General features: G+C 50.1%; 3 protein-coding genes across 3 annotated transcripts; 2 read left to right on the top strand and 1 right to left on the bottom strand.

Annotated features, from left to right (window-relative positions):
* Positions 1 to 993: 993 nt before the first annotated feature.
* Positions 994 to 7,097, top strand: BDR25DRAFT_397354 (uncharacterized protein; the record flags this gene model as incomplete). Its single annotated transcript, XM_033698501.1, has 13 exons — positions 994 to 1,038; positions 1,074 to 1,298; positions 1,361 to 1,502; positions 1,537 to 1,702; positions 1,786 to 1,835; positions 1,879 to 1,986; positions 2,022 to 2,060; positions 2,114 to 2,229; positions 2,261 to 2,326; positions 2,381 to 2,435; positions 2,462 to 2,691; positions 2,726 to 2,741; positions 2,783 to 7,097. The coding sequence occupies 13 exons, from the start codon at positions 994 to 996 to the stop codon at positions 6,745 to 6,747; spliced, it is 5,223 nt and encodes a 1,740-aa protein (XP_033539842.1). The 3' UTR covers positions 6,748 to 7,097.
* A 1,065-nt stretch (positions 7,098 to 8,162) lies between these two features.
* BDR25DRAFT_116972 (uncharacterized protein) lies at positions 8,163 to 11,250 on the top strand. Its single transcript, XM_033683648.1, has 6 exons — positions 8,163 to 8,329; positions 8,378 to 9,072; positions 9,127 to 9,384; positions 9,430 to 10,290; positions 10,337 to 11,051; positions 11,101 to 11,250. The coding sequence occupies exons 1-6, from the start codon at positions 8,285 to 8,287 to the stop codon at positions 11,215 to 11,217; spliced, it is 2,691 nt and encodes an 896-aa protein (XP_033539841.1). The 5' UTR covers positions 8,163 to 8,284; the 3' UTR covers positions 11,218 to 11,250.
* A 2,154-nt stretch (positions 11,251 to 13,404) lies between these two features.
* Positions 13,405 to 15,752, bottom strand: BDR25DRAFT_385190 (subtilisin-like protein; the record flags this gene model as incomplete). Its single annotated transcript, XM_033697916.1, has 7 exons — positions 13,405 to 13,448; positions 13,552 to 13,851; positions 13,919 to 14,156; positions 14,211 to 14,331; positions 14,391 to 14,665; positions 14,717 to 14,935; positions 14,982 to 15,752. The coding sequence occupies 7 exons, from the start codon at positions 15,750 to 15,752 to the stop codon at positions 13,405 to 13,407; spliced, it is 1,968 nt and encodes a 655-aa protein (XP_033539840.1).
* Between the last annotated feature and the right edge of the window lie 415 nt (positions 15,753 to 16,167).

Here is a 16,167-nt window from a genome sequence, read left to right as displayed (position 1 = left end):
CAGGATTCTTTGACTAAAGAATCTAGTGAACTGCCTCACCGACAGATACACGAATTAAAGTTGACAAAAGGGCTAGCTCACTCGTCTTGACTGTTTCGTCTTTAGTTGTCTTGATCATCTTCCCCTTCTGTCCTCTAATTTGTTCGATGCGAGTCTTTTGATCCATTCCACTAAGTTATCTTCAAGGGCAAGAGAAAATTGATAAGCCTCAGAATTATATTTCCATATCTAAGCGTACGGAGACCGAACGCTCCTCTATGCACTTCCTTCAACCCAGATGTAATGGTTTCATGCAATGCGACGAGAACACGCGGCTCCACGATGACGTCAAACGCGACCCTCGCGGTGCTAGCCATTCCTGATCGAAGTGCATGCCGTTTTGGACCTCACCACTGGGACGCGTCAGGATCCTTGGGCCTTTTATCTCCGACTATTCCCTGTGCAATCAATAGGTCTGGTGGTCGTCTGCTGCAGGTTGGGGCTAGAATGCCTCTCAGTGTTGATATCCCCACAGAACTCCATAAGCACTTGCTCTTGGGAGGATTCTTCACCTCCGTCCGCTGGCCTTGAAGATACATCCTTCCGTTCGCCGCTCTGTCGGGCATCAGAACGACCCGTCACGGGTACCTGCATTATGCCACCTTCTTTGGGTCCACTCGACCCAGAGGCGGCTCCTCAGTCTCAACTCTCAGTTTCCTCTGCCACTTCTATATTGATGCGCAGACGAGCGGCCTCTACTTGAACTCGATCACTGCTAAGATCTGTAAGCGGTCTTGAGAAGTTCTATACGAACACAATCGTATCAGAGAAGATTGACAGACAGTCAAAGCCTCATCCTCCGCTGCAAGATTGCATTTCATCATGGGAGTTAATCGTCTGAGATTAAAGATGAAGTGCCAAATGAGATTTCACATGTTTCCGCATTCAAGCCACAGTCGCTCTTGCACTATATCTTGCATTAGATGTTTGCTATCTTCGCCTAAAGTTCCATGCATGCGAGCTCTTTTCGTCGCTACGGACAAGGGCTTTCAACCCCCGGTGTCCGTTGGTCGTCCCACTCCGACTCTTGGAAGCAGTACACTAGGGAGCTGATCATTCAGAATCAAATACACCTCTTCCTCAACTCTGCTCGCCGAGCGTCACAGGGCAAAGCCACACATGGAACACAGTCAGCGCATTCCATGTCGCCTATCGAATGCATTTATTGGAGGAAGCAGGCTTGCATTAATATGGCTGTTTTTGCCAAGGCAGACCCGGCAAAGGGCTATTTTTTGAGAGGAACAACGCACCCTCGTGTCGTGTCTGCCAGCTCCACCCAAGCTACTAAATCGTTAAAGTCGCGGATCCTCATCCTGACCAGACATATCGTCTGGTTATAACTGGCATGCGAGCAACCTCGCGTGCGATCTTTCGGTGTGCCGATAAACCCCGCCAACGGCCCCCGGGAGCCACCCGGCATCGGCTCATGCTACATACGGTGAAACGAGAGCCGGGCACGGATGGTTGCATCGCGGCAGGGCTGAAGTTGAAAGGGAGCCTCGATGCTCTCAATTATCGGCCCAGTCCAGCTTCAAGCGCGTAAATACTGGGAAATGAAAAGCAACCAGGACGCGCTCCCTCCGCGGATGCCCCTCTGCCCGCCCAACAAGGCCCTGTTCCGTGGAGGTGGTTATATATATGGGCCTCCAGGAGCTTTTGAGCAGTCGCGCCTAAGGGGCTTGGCCGCCTTTATATAGTATCGGCCTCGGGCTCACTCAATGCTAAGCGCCGGCGTGCGTACTCGAGGGAAAGGGGAGGGAAATATGAGGGAGAGGGCTCCATGGGCATGTTAACATGTCATCGCTCGTGGCCATGGTAAAAATGAATGCAAATTAACAGCAATCCCCACGTCTCGCGATACGTCGCTATCGGAAGGGCACTGCCACTGCACGCTCCGCTCCCTCGAGAGCGCTGAGGCTGTGCCGCCGTGTCAAGCCTGCTGGGAGCGTGTCGCAAATCTGTAAATCTGCCTCGAGTCGCAGCAACGCTCGCTCTCATATTCCCATCTCGTCATCGCGCTTGTCTGCGCTCCTCCTGCACCTCTATCTGTCTTCTGCACCCCGAACACTTTCAGCGCTGCCGCTCCGCTCCCCAACGTCAGAGGACCTGTTCGAAATCGTCCGCCTTGGCACCCAGCCTTTTGGTCTCGCGGGAAGCTTGGAGGAGTCAGCCTTGACCGGTGCCTCGAAAGTCTCCTGCTGCTGCGGCTGCCCATCGACAGCAAAACCTCACGTCTCTCACCCGCATTCTCATCGCCCAGGACCCGCTCTGCGGCTCTCACTCTTCCGTCTCGAAACACCCACCCTCAAACAACCACTGACGGCTCTGCTGTTCTGCACAGCACCTCGTGAATTCGCACTGCCCGTTAGCCCTCCCGCATTCGACATATCATCCCTGTGCGAGGCGGATCGCCCGCTGTGAGCCTTCATCACTCCAACGTCGCCCACCACGTCGCTGGTGCAATATTTTCCGCATTCCCTCCCTCAACTCGCTGCTGGCTCCGCTGTTGACGCGCCGCGACCCAGCTTCTTGTCTATCTGCAACACCTTTTCCGGCGCCGAGTTCGCCAAATTCCCTACTCAGGCCACCTCAAGGCAGCACTCATGGCTCCTTAAGCAGCAACGGCCAGTCACGTTACTTCCAACTCCCCGGGTCTGCCTTTATTGAGATCGGATCCTGCACCAAGCCGCCGCCCGCCCTCCGTAGAGCGGATCACTCGATTCTGCCTTTTGCCAGGCCTGAGTGATACGAGCCATGATGCCCACTATCGAGTCCCGGCCGCAGCCTTTCAATGGCCAGCGTCGCCAGCAGCGCCACCCTGAAGATGAATCAATCAATGGCTTTCATCCTGTTACTTCCTCTGGGAACTTCCTCCTGCCAGATGCCCAAGGTGGATTTACCTTCTCCGCAGAGCCAGCCATGATGGACTATAGTTCATTGAATGCCCTCCCCACCTCCCACACAAATCCTCAGGAGTCGGCCTTTACCCCAAATACCGGATCCTCCTTTGACTCCTCTTTACACCCGGATCTTATCAACCCATCTTATCCTCCACCCAATGCATACATGCAACAGCAATCGAACTACAGCCTATCTCCTGGTATGAATAGCCGTAACGGCCACAGTCTTTCACCATCCCAGTCCATCGACCATATCAGTCCGGAAACAGGATATCTCAGTGAATCCAATTATCAGGATTTGAGCACCTACACCACCCCAAGCTATGGTGACCAATATCTAGAGGACCAATTCTCCAACATTAACGTCGCCGACCCCTTCACTACACACGACGCATTCGACAACTTCCCAAGTGGCATGCAGATGTCCCTCCCTATAAGTGACGACGTCCTGGCCACATATAACGCACAAACCCAATTGCCACTCCCAACAACGGCTCATTCAGAAGCCCACTCCCAATTGATGTCACCTTGCCCTACAAACAACTCGAGCCCAATCATTGCCGACGACTCGTCGCGGCATATGAATACATCTGGCGCACAATACTCTGCCAATCAATTCCACCCCTCATCTACGCCGCCTAACCCTCCCTCTCATACCTTGCGATCCACCCCCAGCAAGCAGCAACACAGCCCTGCGCTTACTAACAGCCCTGGCAATATGACACTCGCAAACCCACAACCACGTGCAACACATCTCACGAGCCCCATTGTTAGGGTTGAGAACTACAGCACAAGGGGATCACCATCGCCTTCCGACACAAGTAGGCCCATGAGCAAACGAAGTCATGGAAGTCGCCGGTCTGGCAACCATCTGTCTGTCCCGGCAGATGAGTCATCTGATGACGACGATGCCAAGGTTGAGCAGGTAAGAGCGCAGCTGATCGTGAGGAGCGCAGAGCGCGGTGAGGATGGTGCCTGGTTGCCGGGCGGTCCATCTGGCCAGGTCGGGCTAAACCCCGAGGATCGTGATGCTATGAAAGACGTGTGGGTTCCCAGCATTGATGACATTGCAGAGCAAAGGTTCAAGAACGAGAAGAAGCTTGAGGTTGTGGACTGGCTCTCCAAGAGCGAGGTCGGCAGCGATGCAGGTGATGGCGGTTCATCCATCGGCTTGTTGAAACCATTCTCAACTCGGCGCAGAGCGAAAAGCACCAACGACGCTCATCGCCAAGGCTTTGGAGCAAATTCGGGCTTAGGAGTGCGCACCGACTTCACTTACATAGATGATTCCGGTATTCCTGGACCAGGACTCTACATAGACGAACGAAGCGAATTCGACGATTATGAAGACGAGGACGAGGATGATGAGCCTCAATCGCCACCGGCTGCGATTGATTTCAATAACACTGATGTCGAATCGTACTTCCCTCCCGCCCCAGAGAATGGTGCCCCTTCCACCGCAGTTGTTCGGCCTTGGAACGATGCACCCACTGAAGCGTTAACTTCGGAACGGTACCAACCTCCAACTTCCAATGCTGCCATGATGCGTTTCCGGCAAAGAGCCAAGGACGTGGAGTCGGCCTCGCTTGCTGCCACTCTTGGCTCACGTCGCATGAGCGAATCTGACTTGGGTAGCGTTCGGGACGCTCCTGGGGTCGTGAAAGCTATTGAACCTGGTCGAGACCTGAAGAAAGCCAAAGAGAGGCAACGACGTCCAAGCTTCTTGGAGAGTATCATACCCAAACGAGCTCCTAGTGGATTGTTGAAGCGCAAAGGAAGCATACCGGCTCAGCCTCCTGAAACGCCAGAGAAAGCGAAAGATCCCGTCCCCGAGAAACCCAAGAGGATGGGTAGCTGGGGACGTCCGAAGTCGCCAAGACTTGATACAAGTGTGGCAAGTCATGGAAGGGATGTCGGGCCACCTAGCTCAACAAATTTGTCGGCAACATCTGGTCCCTGGGCTACTGCCAAGAACGCGATCAGACGCTCCAGGAGTAGGAGTGATTTAGGCAAATCACCCGGACTGGCCGAACTCATGACCCAACATGGAGGTCCACCTATGCCTATGTTGGCCTCCCCACTAGCAGAGACCGAAGCAACAAAGCACTCACCCTTACCAAGTCCTGGAGGAGATGATGATGACGAAGAGACACAAGAAACTATAACCATGGACCTCAAGGTGCGCTGCGATCCCATAATTCCGACGTTCGAAGGATTCAAGACCCATGCTCGCCAACTCAACCCTCGCTTAGTAGACTACATGGTGGAGAGAATCACGCAAGAGCAGTTGAGGAGATACAAACGGCTGCTCGAATTCAAAGTCAAGCACTTAAACGCAGTCAAGAACCGGAACTGCTCGTCCGCCAAATTTTGCACTGCGCTAGGTGGCGAATCCAAGCAGCTTCCCCCACGCGCAGGTAACAAAGACTCCGAGGCGCCCTTCATCGGCTTCCAAATCACTGCGCCTGGCTCATCGGACGATGACGGAGAGCCTCCCCCAGAAGGCACAGTTGTATCTGCACAGTTTCCGTCCGGCGTCCCTCTACCTCCAGTCAAGCGACTCCCTGCCGAGTTCGAATGTCCATTATGCTTCAAGGTGAAGAAGTTCTACAAGCCATCCGACTGGACGAAACACGTTCATGAAGACGTCCAACCGTTTACCTGCACGTTCCCGAACTGTGGCGAACCGAAGTCATTCAAGCGAAAGGCAGATTGGGTCAGACATGAGAACGAACGACATAGGCAGCTGGAAAATTGGACTTGTTGCATTGGTGACTGTAGTCATACGTGCTATCGGAAGGATAACTTTGTTCAACACTTAGTGCGGGAACATAAAATCGCTGAGCCACGGGCGAGGACTGGTCGAGGAGCAAACAAAGACACCTCTGCAAACACAGAATCTGCTTCATGGCAGCAAGGATTTTCAGGAATGCCGACCAAAGACAGTCCTGATGATATATGGAAATTGGTGGAGAATTGTCGGCGCGATACAACTAAGCTGCCCAAGGATGAGCCTTGCCGATTCTGCGGCAACATCTGCAACAGTTGGAAGAAGCTAACCGTCCATCTTGCTAAGCACATGGAGCAAATCAGCATGCCAATTCTTCCACTCGTAGAGCAGAAGCAAATGAACGCCGACACTGTCATCAGTCCCGTTGTTGAGATGTCAGAGTCGCGCAAGCTTTCGGTAACACCAAGCAGGTCACCAATCGATAATCCTTCCAGGTACATGCCCAACAACAATTCTACACTCGCTCCTGGCATTGATCCGTCTTTTGGTCAATTCCCCCCGGATAACTCTTCCTCGACAGTCGCGCCAAATGTTATGCACACGTATCCTCCACCTCAGCTGGTGGCGTACAGAAATCAACCAGGGCCACAGAAGGGAAATTACACCAACTTTGTTCCTGAAGATAGTCAGAGCTATGCAGTAAGATCATATCCAGGACTGCAGGAGCCCCCAAAGGCACGGGGTGCCTATGTCAATGGGCTCCAGATTCCGAGCCAGCCTTACCACAATGGTAATATCCAGAACGGGCCGAACCGTTATCCAATGACGCCCATTTCAGCGATTGGACAGCAGCAGCAGGCTGTGTTTACGACATCCCCAGTAGACACGACTCCCTATTCGACCGACACGGTGGGTTCGACGACGTACTTCACGCATGAGCCGCAGGCTATGACGGCAGGTGGCGTGTCTGATATGGGATATGATTCGGGGAATTCGATGCAATATCAGCCATCGGCGTACCAGGAGATGTCGTATATGAACACACAACAGCACAATTACCAGTATCAGGGGCAATGAGATGAGACGACGATATATGTTGGGATGAAATGTTTTGGATGATACACGTGGCCGGAACTGTGGTTGGGTTTCTTTAGTTGTTTTATTTGATGATGACTATGAAGGTTCCCGTTATTCGTTTGATATCCCTATAGCAAAATGGAGCCCGTCTAGAAGGTCTCCAATGAGTGAATGTGGTGAGGCAACTCTGGAATTGGCTCCTCACTACCAATGATGGCTTGGACGCATCTCAGGCGCACCTCCTGTCTTTCTAGTACATTCAGTTTTTGTTTCTTTTTTATTTTAAGTTTCTGACACTGGCATTTCCGGCGAGTTAGGGCACTATACTTCAGAATGGCATCAAATGTACTTGCAACCTCTCTGCTCGAGATGTTTCCGTATAGGTGGGACTGGCGCTAGATGCTAGCGAACAGCCTTTGTGCCTGACTCACCCTCTCGACAATCCCTGAGACACACCTTTTCTAAAGCCGAACGGTTACGGCCGGTGATTGGCCGGTACTGGATGTTGGCACCTGTTGACTCCCTCCGCGCGGAGGCGCATCCCAGGTCAAAAACGGAGGTTGCAGTCACGACATTCAGGCTATGCAGCCGCCTACCATTGGGCAGGCGGGCTTATATCATCTCTGCCTTGGTAACATGGCCAGCGGACATGTAACTGGCCGCGTGGCGATATTGCTGTAGCACTGCGCTGCTGAAGTATCTGGCGAACACGGACCCGCGGTATTAATCGATAACACATGGCAGACATTTGATTTTTGAGTTAGGCGAGAGAGCGGCAAGGGATGTCGGGAGACTCGCAGGACTGTATGCAGTTGCGACAATGGCCATGATGTGTCTCCGCTGGTGGAGGATGTGGTTGGAGGACTCGACCTCGACATAGCCACGGTGTCCGTCCCTACGGCGCTTGGCGGACACCATCTCAAGGCAGCAACGAGGCAAACCTTTGCCTTGTTCCGTGTCCCTCGAAGAGGCCGCCCTCATCCCATAGCATCACATCCACTGCCAGAAAACAGCTAGGGAGCCTCACTCTTCGCGCCCGATATGATACCACTCCACACAGGCCCACATTTCAACAACGAGTCCTGAGTTTCGTCCGCCCAGATTGCCGCTTACCTTTGCCTTTTCCTACACCGGCAGCCGGCGAGTGCCACAGAAGTCCTTCTAATGCGCTCCACCGGATGCTCTCTGCTCAAATCGAGAGATTAGACGTATTGCAGTCGTCAGCGGCCGAGGCGGTGAAGAGCGCAAAAGGACTACTAATGCGCCCACCCTGCGCATTCACTATTCTGTGAACCTTCTCTGCCCACACCCAGGCGAACGGCTAGGCATAAGGCTGCAGGCTAAAAATCGGTAGGTTTGGACTGCTTCTGCTATTGTTTCATTTCCCTAAAACATCTATTCGTCGAATTTTGCGTCATGAGTTGTAGATTTCCATGTTATTTGGTCGAGTCCCGCTGCCTTGAAGCACAGGACAGCCGCTTTGTCGGCACGTCAGTCATGCCTCAGGCCATGTCGCTAACCTGGACGCAGGACGAGCATGTCGCAACCAAACAACTATCCCCCAACGTTTAACTTCGAGTCCGTAGGTATGTCTTGTATAGATGTAAATAATGGATAGTGACCACCTTAGTTTTACCCCCCTCAGTCTTCTCAACTTGGTAATGGCGCATCGTTTCCACAATGGGTCGGTCAAAGGCCGAGACCAACAGGCGTTGCTAGCGCAAAACCTTCACAAACCTATCGACCCGTACGAACTGCCCCTATCTCAAGGCCGGCCAGCCTTATGAACTTTAATCCATCACACATGCACCAGCAAGACAGTCGGATTGATCCAAACCTTTCCTTACTTCAAGTGCCTGAACTATCCCGTCCACGTTCTGCTCTAGACAGTCTCAGTAATGCAAATCCAATTACCCGATTCTACGAAGGAGATGACGCACCGTGGAGTTCAGAACGCATGAGAAATACTGGCTCTTCCGGAGGCCGATTATCTCATTCCCAGCCCAATATGGCATTCGGATCCTACCGCGAAGACCTAAGATCTGAAAATGAAAGTCTAGCGCCCAGATCAGATTCTGGTTACTACACTCATCAAACTCATTCCATCATAAGCCATGACCAAGAGCGCTGTGACCAGGAACTTCCGTCCGAGATGTTCCAAGTTGGTAACATAACTGTCGGCTCTGCATCCAGCGAGACGACAGAGATGTATCCCGCTCCCAATACTGACCAAATATCGCAATATAGCGGGCGCAGCACAGGTAATGGGAAGGAGTTCAAGTGCCCTCAGTGCCAAGAAATTTCAAAATGTAAATCGGATCACAAGTGCGTCTTCATCGAATCCAGTGTCCATGTAATATTACTGACAACATGTCATAGAAAACATATGCTAAAGCATGACAAACCATTCAAGTGTGATATCCCAAGATGCAGACGAGGCAACAAAGGCTTCACCACTGTGAATGATCTAAATAGGCACAAAAAGAGTGTTCATGGAATCGGTGCATTGCAGAATTCCTATCGATGCGCCTCCGAAACCTGCAGGAACAAGGAGAAGATTTGGCCACGCCTCGACAACTTCAAGCAGCATATTCACCGAATGCACAGTGAAGAGGATGAAACAGACCTCATCCGAAGGTATGATTGAAGGCAATCGATGCTATCAAGCTCTGACACCTGCAGGTCTGTATTCCATACACAACAATCAACGCCGGCTGCCGAAACCCCATCGGTAGCGCCAATGGATACCACCCTAGCCGGAATAGCCCCCGAGCGGCAGTTTTCTAGTAATGGGTTCGATGATCCTATCTCCGGGATGACTTTAACCCCAGACCAGGCTCCTACTTCTTGGTCTTCATTTGAGCCGAGTTCATCACAAGACTTTGCTATTGACGTTGATCAATCAAATCCAAATATTTATGACCAAGGCCCTCAAAAGACTAATATGCCAATTAATCCTGGATATAAACCCGCTGCCCAAGCCCGGACAGCCGTATATGACATGAACGCGATCTCACTACCTCCAGGCACAATGCGTCGTAATAGCTCACTCCGACTAGACGCGCTTGCTACAGTTGCCTCTTCACAGTCTTCCCCTGAAAAGCCAGTCCCACAGCCTACTCCCCAGTTATCCAAGGAGCCACAGACCAAGGCAGAACAGCAGAAACAGGCGCTTCAGAAGTTCTCCAAAATAATAGTCAGGGACATACAGAGTTCTTCTAGCTCTGAACCGGTGGATTTAGAGGAAGTTGTTTTGCGTGTCCTTTCTCGGCTGGGCAAGAAAGATGCCACCTCTTCGTCTTTACCATCCTCTAGTCAAAATGCAACCAGTGGGTCTTCATCTAGCCAGAATGTGTCTATGGATACGGATCCGAACACATTGACGAAGACCGAGGCGTTAAAAGCCTCGCAGGCTATTTCCAAAATAATCAAGCAAAGCGGAAAGAGACCGATTGGAATTAGCAGCCGCCCAAGGACTTCCTCGAGTAACATGAAGGCATGTGAGCATTGCGATGTCACCTTGGCCCGGTCTTGCGATATGAGGTAAGCTTGATGTTCTTAAATGAGTTACAGTATTAACAAATGTCAGAAAACATATGAAACGTCATACGAAGCCATATGGCTGCACATATCCCAGATGCCACAAGCGCTTCGGCGCAAAGTCCGACTGGAAGCGCCACGAAAACAGCCAACACTTCCAACTCGAATCTTACTGGTGCCAGCTCCTCTCCCTCGCCTCGCAAACCCCCTGCGGCGAGCTCTTCTACCGTGCCGATCTTTTCAAAAACCACCTCCAGAAAGAACATAAGAAGACGGACGAAGGTGAGATCGAGCTGGAGACTAAGAACCGGCGTATTGGTAGAAACGGTCAGGGGCAGTTCTTTTGTGGGTTTTGTGTGAAAATCGTCAAGCTAACGCAAAAACGGAATGCTGCCTGGGACGAGCGTTTCAACCATATCGACGAACACTTTAAGGCAGGAAAGAGGATTGAGGAGTGGCATTGTATTGAAGCGAAGAAGACGAAGGGAAAGGTGCTCAAAGAAATGAATAAGATGGTGTTTGAAGAGGAGGATACGGAGCCTGAGATAAGCCTGACGAACGAATCGTCAGATGAGGGTCAGATGATCCTGAATCAAGAACCATCGCAATGCCAATCGCAGCCTCAGACCCAACATTCGCCAATAGCTTCAAGCCCTCCTAGTTCTGGGCAAAAAAAGAGACCAGCGGAGGCAGATACCCACGAGAAAGCTCCCCCACAGAAGCGTGAACGGAGACAGGGAAGACAAGAGTTAATGTGGTATTGCGTAAGTGAGGAGTATCCTCCTTTGCTGGCCGAATACTGATCTCTTATAGTGCCAGTGCAAACAAGGGCCCCGCACCTATCGGAATCATGTCGTCTGCATAGAATGCGATCACCAAGCCTGTAAATCGTGCGAGTGGTTTCCAAATAGGGAAAATCTAGCTAATTAAATATTGGCAAATGCTAATATTTGCAGTTGCAGGGCCAGGTGGCCTATTTTGGCCCCTATTGGCGCTTACGTCACTATCTTAGGCTTGATAAGACAAATCGTGGCTAGCAGTAATTGTCTCACTAACAGCCTTGTTAAATATACTTCATTAACCCTTTCCATTCCTCTGTGTTGCTACCTGTGCTTCCCTATCCTAAATCCTTACATTTAAATTGCCTTCTTTGCACTTAGCAATCTAGAGTTGTTAAAAGACACTATAGTCACCTCCTGCGATAGGAATAGACGCTAGTGCGTTATAATTATAAAACTACTAGATACTAATAGATACTTTGAAACCGTTGCTAGTTCTCGAAACGCCATAAAGAGAACAAAAGTTTCTGCTCTACTCTAGATTAGACCCAAATGATCAGTCACGAAGATCAATCTGATATTCTGGACTGCCACTCTCCACCCTATTAGTAGAGGATTCGCCGCGAGCGCCAATATCAAAGACTAACGAAATTTCGTTTTGTGGCGGAGGAAAGCCAGCAACAGTTTCATATTAAGCTCGATTACACTCCATGCAATTTTGTAGAGAGGTAATGTGTTCCTCTATTGACTGGGGGAGGGAACTAAGAGGCTTCGTCACTAATAGAGGTAGCCTAGTAGTCAACAGTCCCGTTTCATCTTACTGCCTTGGGATCGGCTTGCCCACCCTCGACTGTTCAGCAGAAATATACTTCACCTTGGCCGCCTTAAGATCGTCCTACTCTCGGCTGCTAGCTATAAAACTTTTCCTTCACCTGCACATACTCGAGACTGTTCTTCCATTGGACAACAGCTATGAATCAAATACTCCTTACCTCCCTTAAGACCTTCAACTCTCCAAATAAATGGTAGCGGGGGATATTAGTATTCCTTAGGGACCCAAGCCTTACTCATTCGTGATGCAGGCGATCTGGGAAACAGATATCGAAGAGGAAGAGAACAATGCACTGAATGACAATGTCATGTGCTGTACTGGGATCTGTCTGAGGTACTACGACATTACGGGGAGGATAGTAAGCTCGAATCCCTCGTCCCAAGGAAACCGACACGCTGATAATCGAAAACACGATTGCTACACTTCGATATTTTAGGGAGATTGACACCTTGACTGCAAACACACTCAAAGGGGCACAACTGACCATTTCCAATAATGGGAAGAAGTAATAGAACTCAAAGTCTCCGATCTTGACGCTCGCTTCCTCATGGCCATTACTGTACAGTTGGAGCGTAAGGTTACCATATTTTCAATCCCAAAGGAAGTCCAGATGAAAGAGAAGCGTGTGAAGTAGGTGGTCTATGGATTTGAAATAAAGATTCCATACAAAAAAAAAGAGACCTGGATCACAGTGTGGACTGTAGTAAGATGAACTAGGAGGGGAAGAAGCAATAACTTGAGTTACATAAGAAACGACAAGGCCTACTAGACCATATCACGCAAGCCTTCAAACCCCTCCTCTAGCACCACACCCTTAGGGAGAGCTGAACCATCTTCCATCTCTTCTTTCCTATCTTATTCTTCCCACACCATCGTCTCCACGAACTCGTTACCGGACAACTCTACCCCTACCCAACGCTTACCACGTTTCTCTTAAATGATATTTTTCTATTCCTGCCTGCCCTGTTCTACAATTCCTACTTCCTTGCTCCTCTATTCTCATAACCCCCCAGCAACCTAAAGATAAACTTACCTAGCAAGGATCACAGAAGATACTAATTGCTCTATCAGTGTACCTAGAAATTGTTTGACACCTTGAGAACGCAAGATACCTCCATCATGCGCCATTCTGCTTACGGATATACGAGGCAGGAGATTCCAATGTGTGCTTTTAGGCACATTATAATGCATAAGAGTTTGTTCTTATGTAAGCAATGAGAAAGGGTTTATAGATGTAGAAGTAGAGAGGTACTTGGGGGATTGCCGTTAACTTGGAAAGGTATTCGTGCGATCTTAGCAGGGCCTTTAGAGTAGCTAGTATCCTTAACGGCCTTTGCTGATGTGTACTTAGGGTTTGGATCGTGCCCACCCGTATACACGCTCTAGCTCTACGCCAGCGCTAAGGCTGGTTTGAGCCACCTTCAAAATAGCAGGATATGACGCAATTCATAAGTTAAGATATTATTGACCTATTCATACGAAGTAGCCCGAGGTAGACTCTGACTCCTAGAGTTCGGATCGATTTACCTCTTGTTCGGTCAAAAATGTCCCTGCAAAAGCAGATTCTCACCATAACACCAACTAGGAAGCATCACTGTCACCAACCCGTCTTTCAACAAACCGCTGACAATAAATATCACACCATTGTCGTACCTGCTGTCGCGGACAAGGTCACTGAACGAGTGCTTGTAACCATCGTAGTAGTAGTAGCAGCATCACAGGCTTCCTCATCCGGATCTAGCGGATCATCTCCCCGTTTCTTCATGATAATACAGCTGCTCGTATTCTGCTGCCGGATGCCATTGAAGATCCCCTTCATCCCGCCTGTGACAGGGCCACCCTGTTGACGAACCCATGCGAGGTCGATGATGGCTTGCTTGATTTCGGCGGGTGTGATACCGTGGTCTCCCTGCGCGAGCATATATGCAGCAAGTCCAGCGGTTGCGGCGGTAGCTGTGACTTGTAAGAAAATGAAAGGCAGACTCTATTGAGTTGTGACATGACGTGACGTAAAGCTTACCTGGCGAAGTTCCGGATGTGGGCTTGTAAGCCAGGTCGACTCCCGGATTCCCATCCGCACACTGCATGCCGAGCGATCCTGGGGCAAAGACGTGTGGAAGGCCAGCTGCGTTGTCGTAGTTAGAAGCTACATACATATCGTAGCTCACGGCGTCAAGAGCGCTTACAACAATCATGTGCTGGAGGCGGTTTGGGGTCCTTGTTCCACCGAAAGTAGCTGGAAACCCGTCCATGGTTGGCTGGTATACGTAAGTATATTTGCACAAGATTAGATGTGGCAACGTGGAACTTACACGTCCGCCGTTTCCAGAGCCAGCAACAATAATGACTCCTGAATCTTGAAGCTCCTTGAGTAATTCGTAAAGGCGGTCTGACCAGCCGACTTTGCTTTCAACTACATGGCCAGGGTAATACCTGCACCGGATGTAAGTAACCCCGTTATTCCTTTTTGGAGGTAGGCTATCGGTACTTACCAACTCAGATTGAGAACGGTTTTCCGCCCGCCCCTCGTTCTAACATCGTCCACGACTTTGCTGACACCTTCTAGATAGTCCTCAACAGTAGCAGCCAGTGGTACTTTGACAATCACGGGATTGACTCGCTTCGAAGTACCATAGAGATGGCCAGTTATCTTACTCAGCATGCAAGTACCATGCCATTTAGGACCATTATCGCCCCGGACTTGATCGTTTGGGTTAGCAAAGAGCCAGCGGGCCCTCCTAGCAACATTTGCACCACTCGTGAACTCCTAATCGCACATTAGCTATATTGGCCCACCATCTGAGGTTTTTCTACTTACTTCATTCCCCAGATCGGCGCCAGTATCAACTACATATACCGTGATATCGTTCCTCGCGGCCCCTCTCTCATAGATGTATCTGTGGTTATACATGTCCAGAGTTGTGCCCTGACGTTGGGATAGGAATACCATCTCGTCGGCAGCGTTCCGTTGCTTCACTATAAATGTTGTTGGGTCGAAGCAGGTGGTATCACAGCCAGCTTTGGTAACCGAAGCAATCTGATTTTCCTTAGTGTCTGCTAGCTTTACTCGAGAGAAAACTCACATCGGAATTCTTGGCGAGAGCTGTAACGTTGTCATTGGATAAGGGTAGTTTCCAGTAGTTAACTCCAAGCCCGTTGGTCACTGATTCGTACAGGCTGTTCTTGTCCGTAACGTAGTTGCTGAGAAGTGTCTTGATTTTCGCAGTCTGTACTTTATTGCTACCTTTCTTGGGGTAGACAATGTATGATGTCGAAGTGGCTGTGGAAGAAGAGGTAGTAGACGAGGTAGACGACGAAGATAACGTAGAGATCAAAGTTGTTGATGACGACACCGACGAGGAGGAAGCGGTGGTAGATATGAGTGCTGAGGATGTTGGCCCCGGTGCCGTGGAGCTGGTGAGCGCGGTTTGGCTTGAAAGAGTGGAAGATGATAAAGTGGATGTCGAAGAAGACCCCGTGGTTGTGGAGCCAATGCCCGTGCTCTGACTTGGGGAACCCGAAGACGATAAAGACAAAACCGAAGAAGAAGATGGAAGGGCGGCAGTGAAACTGGATGTGCCTTGGCTTGAGGAAAGTGCAGAGTACGAAGAAGTATATGACGAGACCTGTGAGCCAGATGAAGTGATGATAGAGACAACCACTAAAGAGGAACGGGTAGAGCTAAGAGAAGCAACAGGACTCGGACTAGAAGATTGGGCAATTGACGCGGGCACCTGTGTCGAGCCCGGAGGAGGAGCTTTGATGCTAGTTTTCACCACAGGAGGCTTCGAGGTAGGCTTCCGACCTGCAGCGGTGGCAACCGCAGCTAATGCTAAGAAGTGAAGGAACAACATATTAAAGGTTCCTTTAAAGAGCGAATGAAAGAGCTAAATGAATGAGTGACCTCGAAGGAATGTCAGAAAAGAAAGAAGGCTGTCTGAATGCTGATGACTGCATTCATGAACAACTAACCATCTCTTATACTAACTTACGCGGGTACGATTCAAGGAAGCATCTCCACTACGATTATCTAAAGCCTATCTTGAACTTCATAGCTCCATAATCTTCCCATAATGACCTGTCGCAACTGCTGAGAAGCATATACGCCTGTGAGCAATAGGGAATCAAAGCTTGTCTCGAAGTCTGTATATATGGTCGACGGCACTATGAAACATGGCGTTTCAGCCTCATTGTGACCATTCAGGTAACAATTAGGCTTTCGGGACACTAAAGTAGAATAGAGATCACGCAGGTACCGATCTCATCACA

This window comes from Lindgomyces ingoldianus (assembly GCF_010093535.1).
Source record: "Lindgomyces ingoldianus strain ATCC 200398 unplaced genomic scaffold BDR25scaffold_64, whole genome shotgun sequence".
Lineage (NCBI taxonomy): Eukaryota > Fungi > Ascomycota > Dothideomycetes > Pleosporales > Lindgomycetaceae > Lindgomyces > Lindgomyces ingoldianus.
Note: the sequence above shows the minus strand (reverse complement) of the source record. Positions and strands in the feature narration are given on the sequence as shown.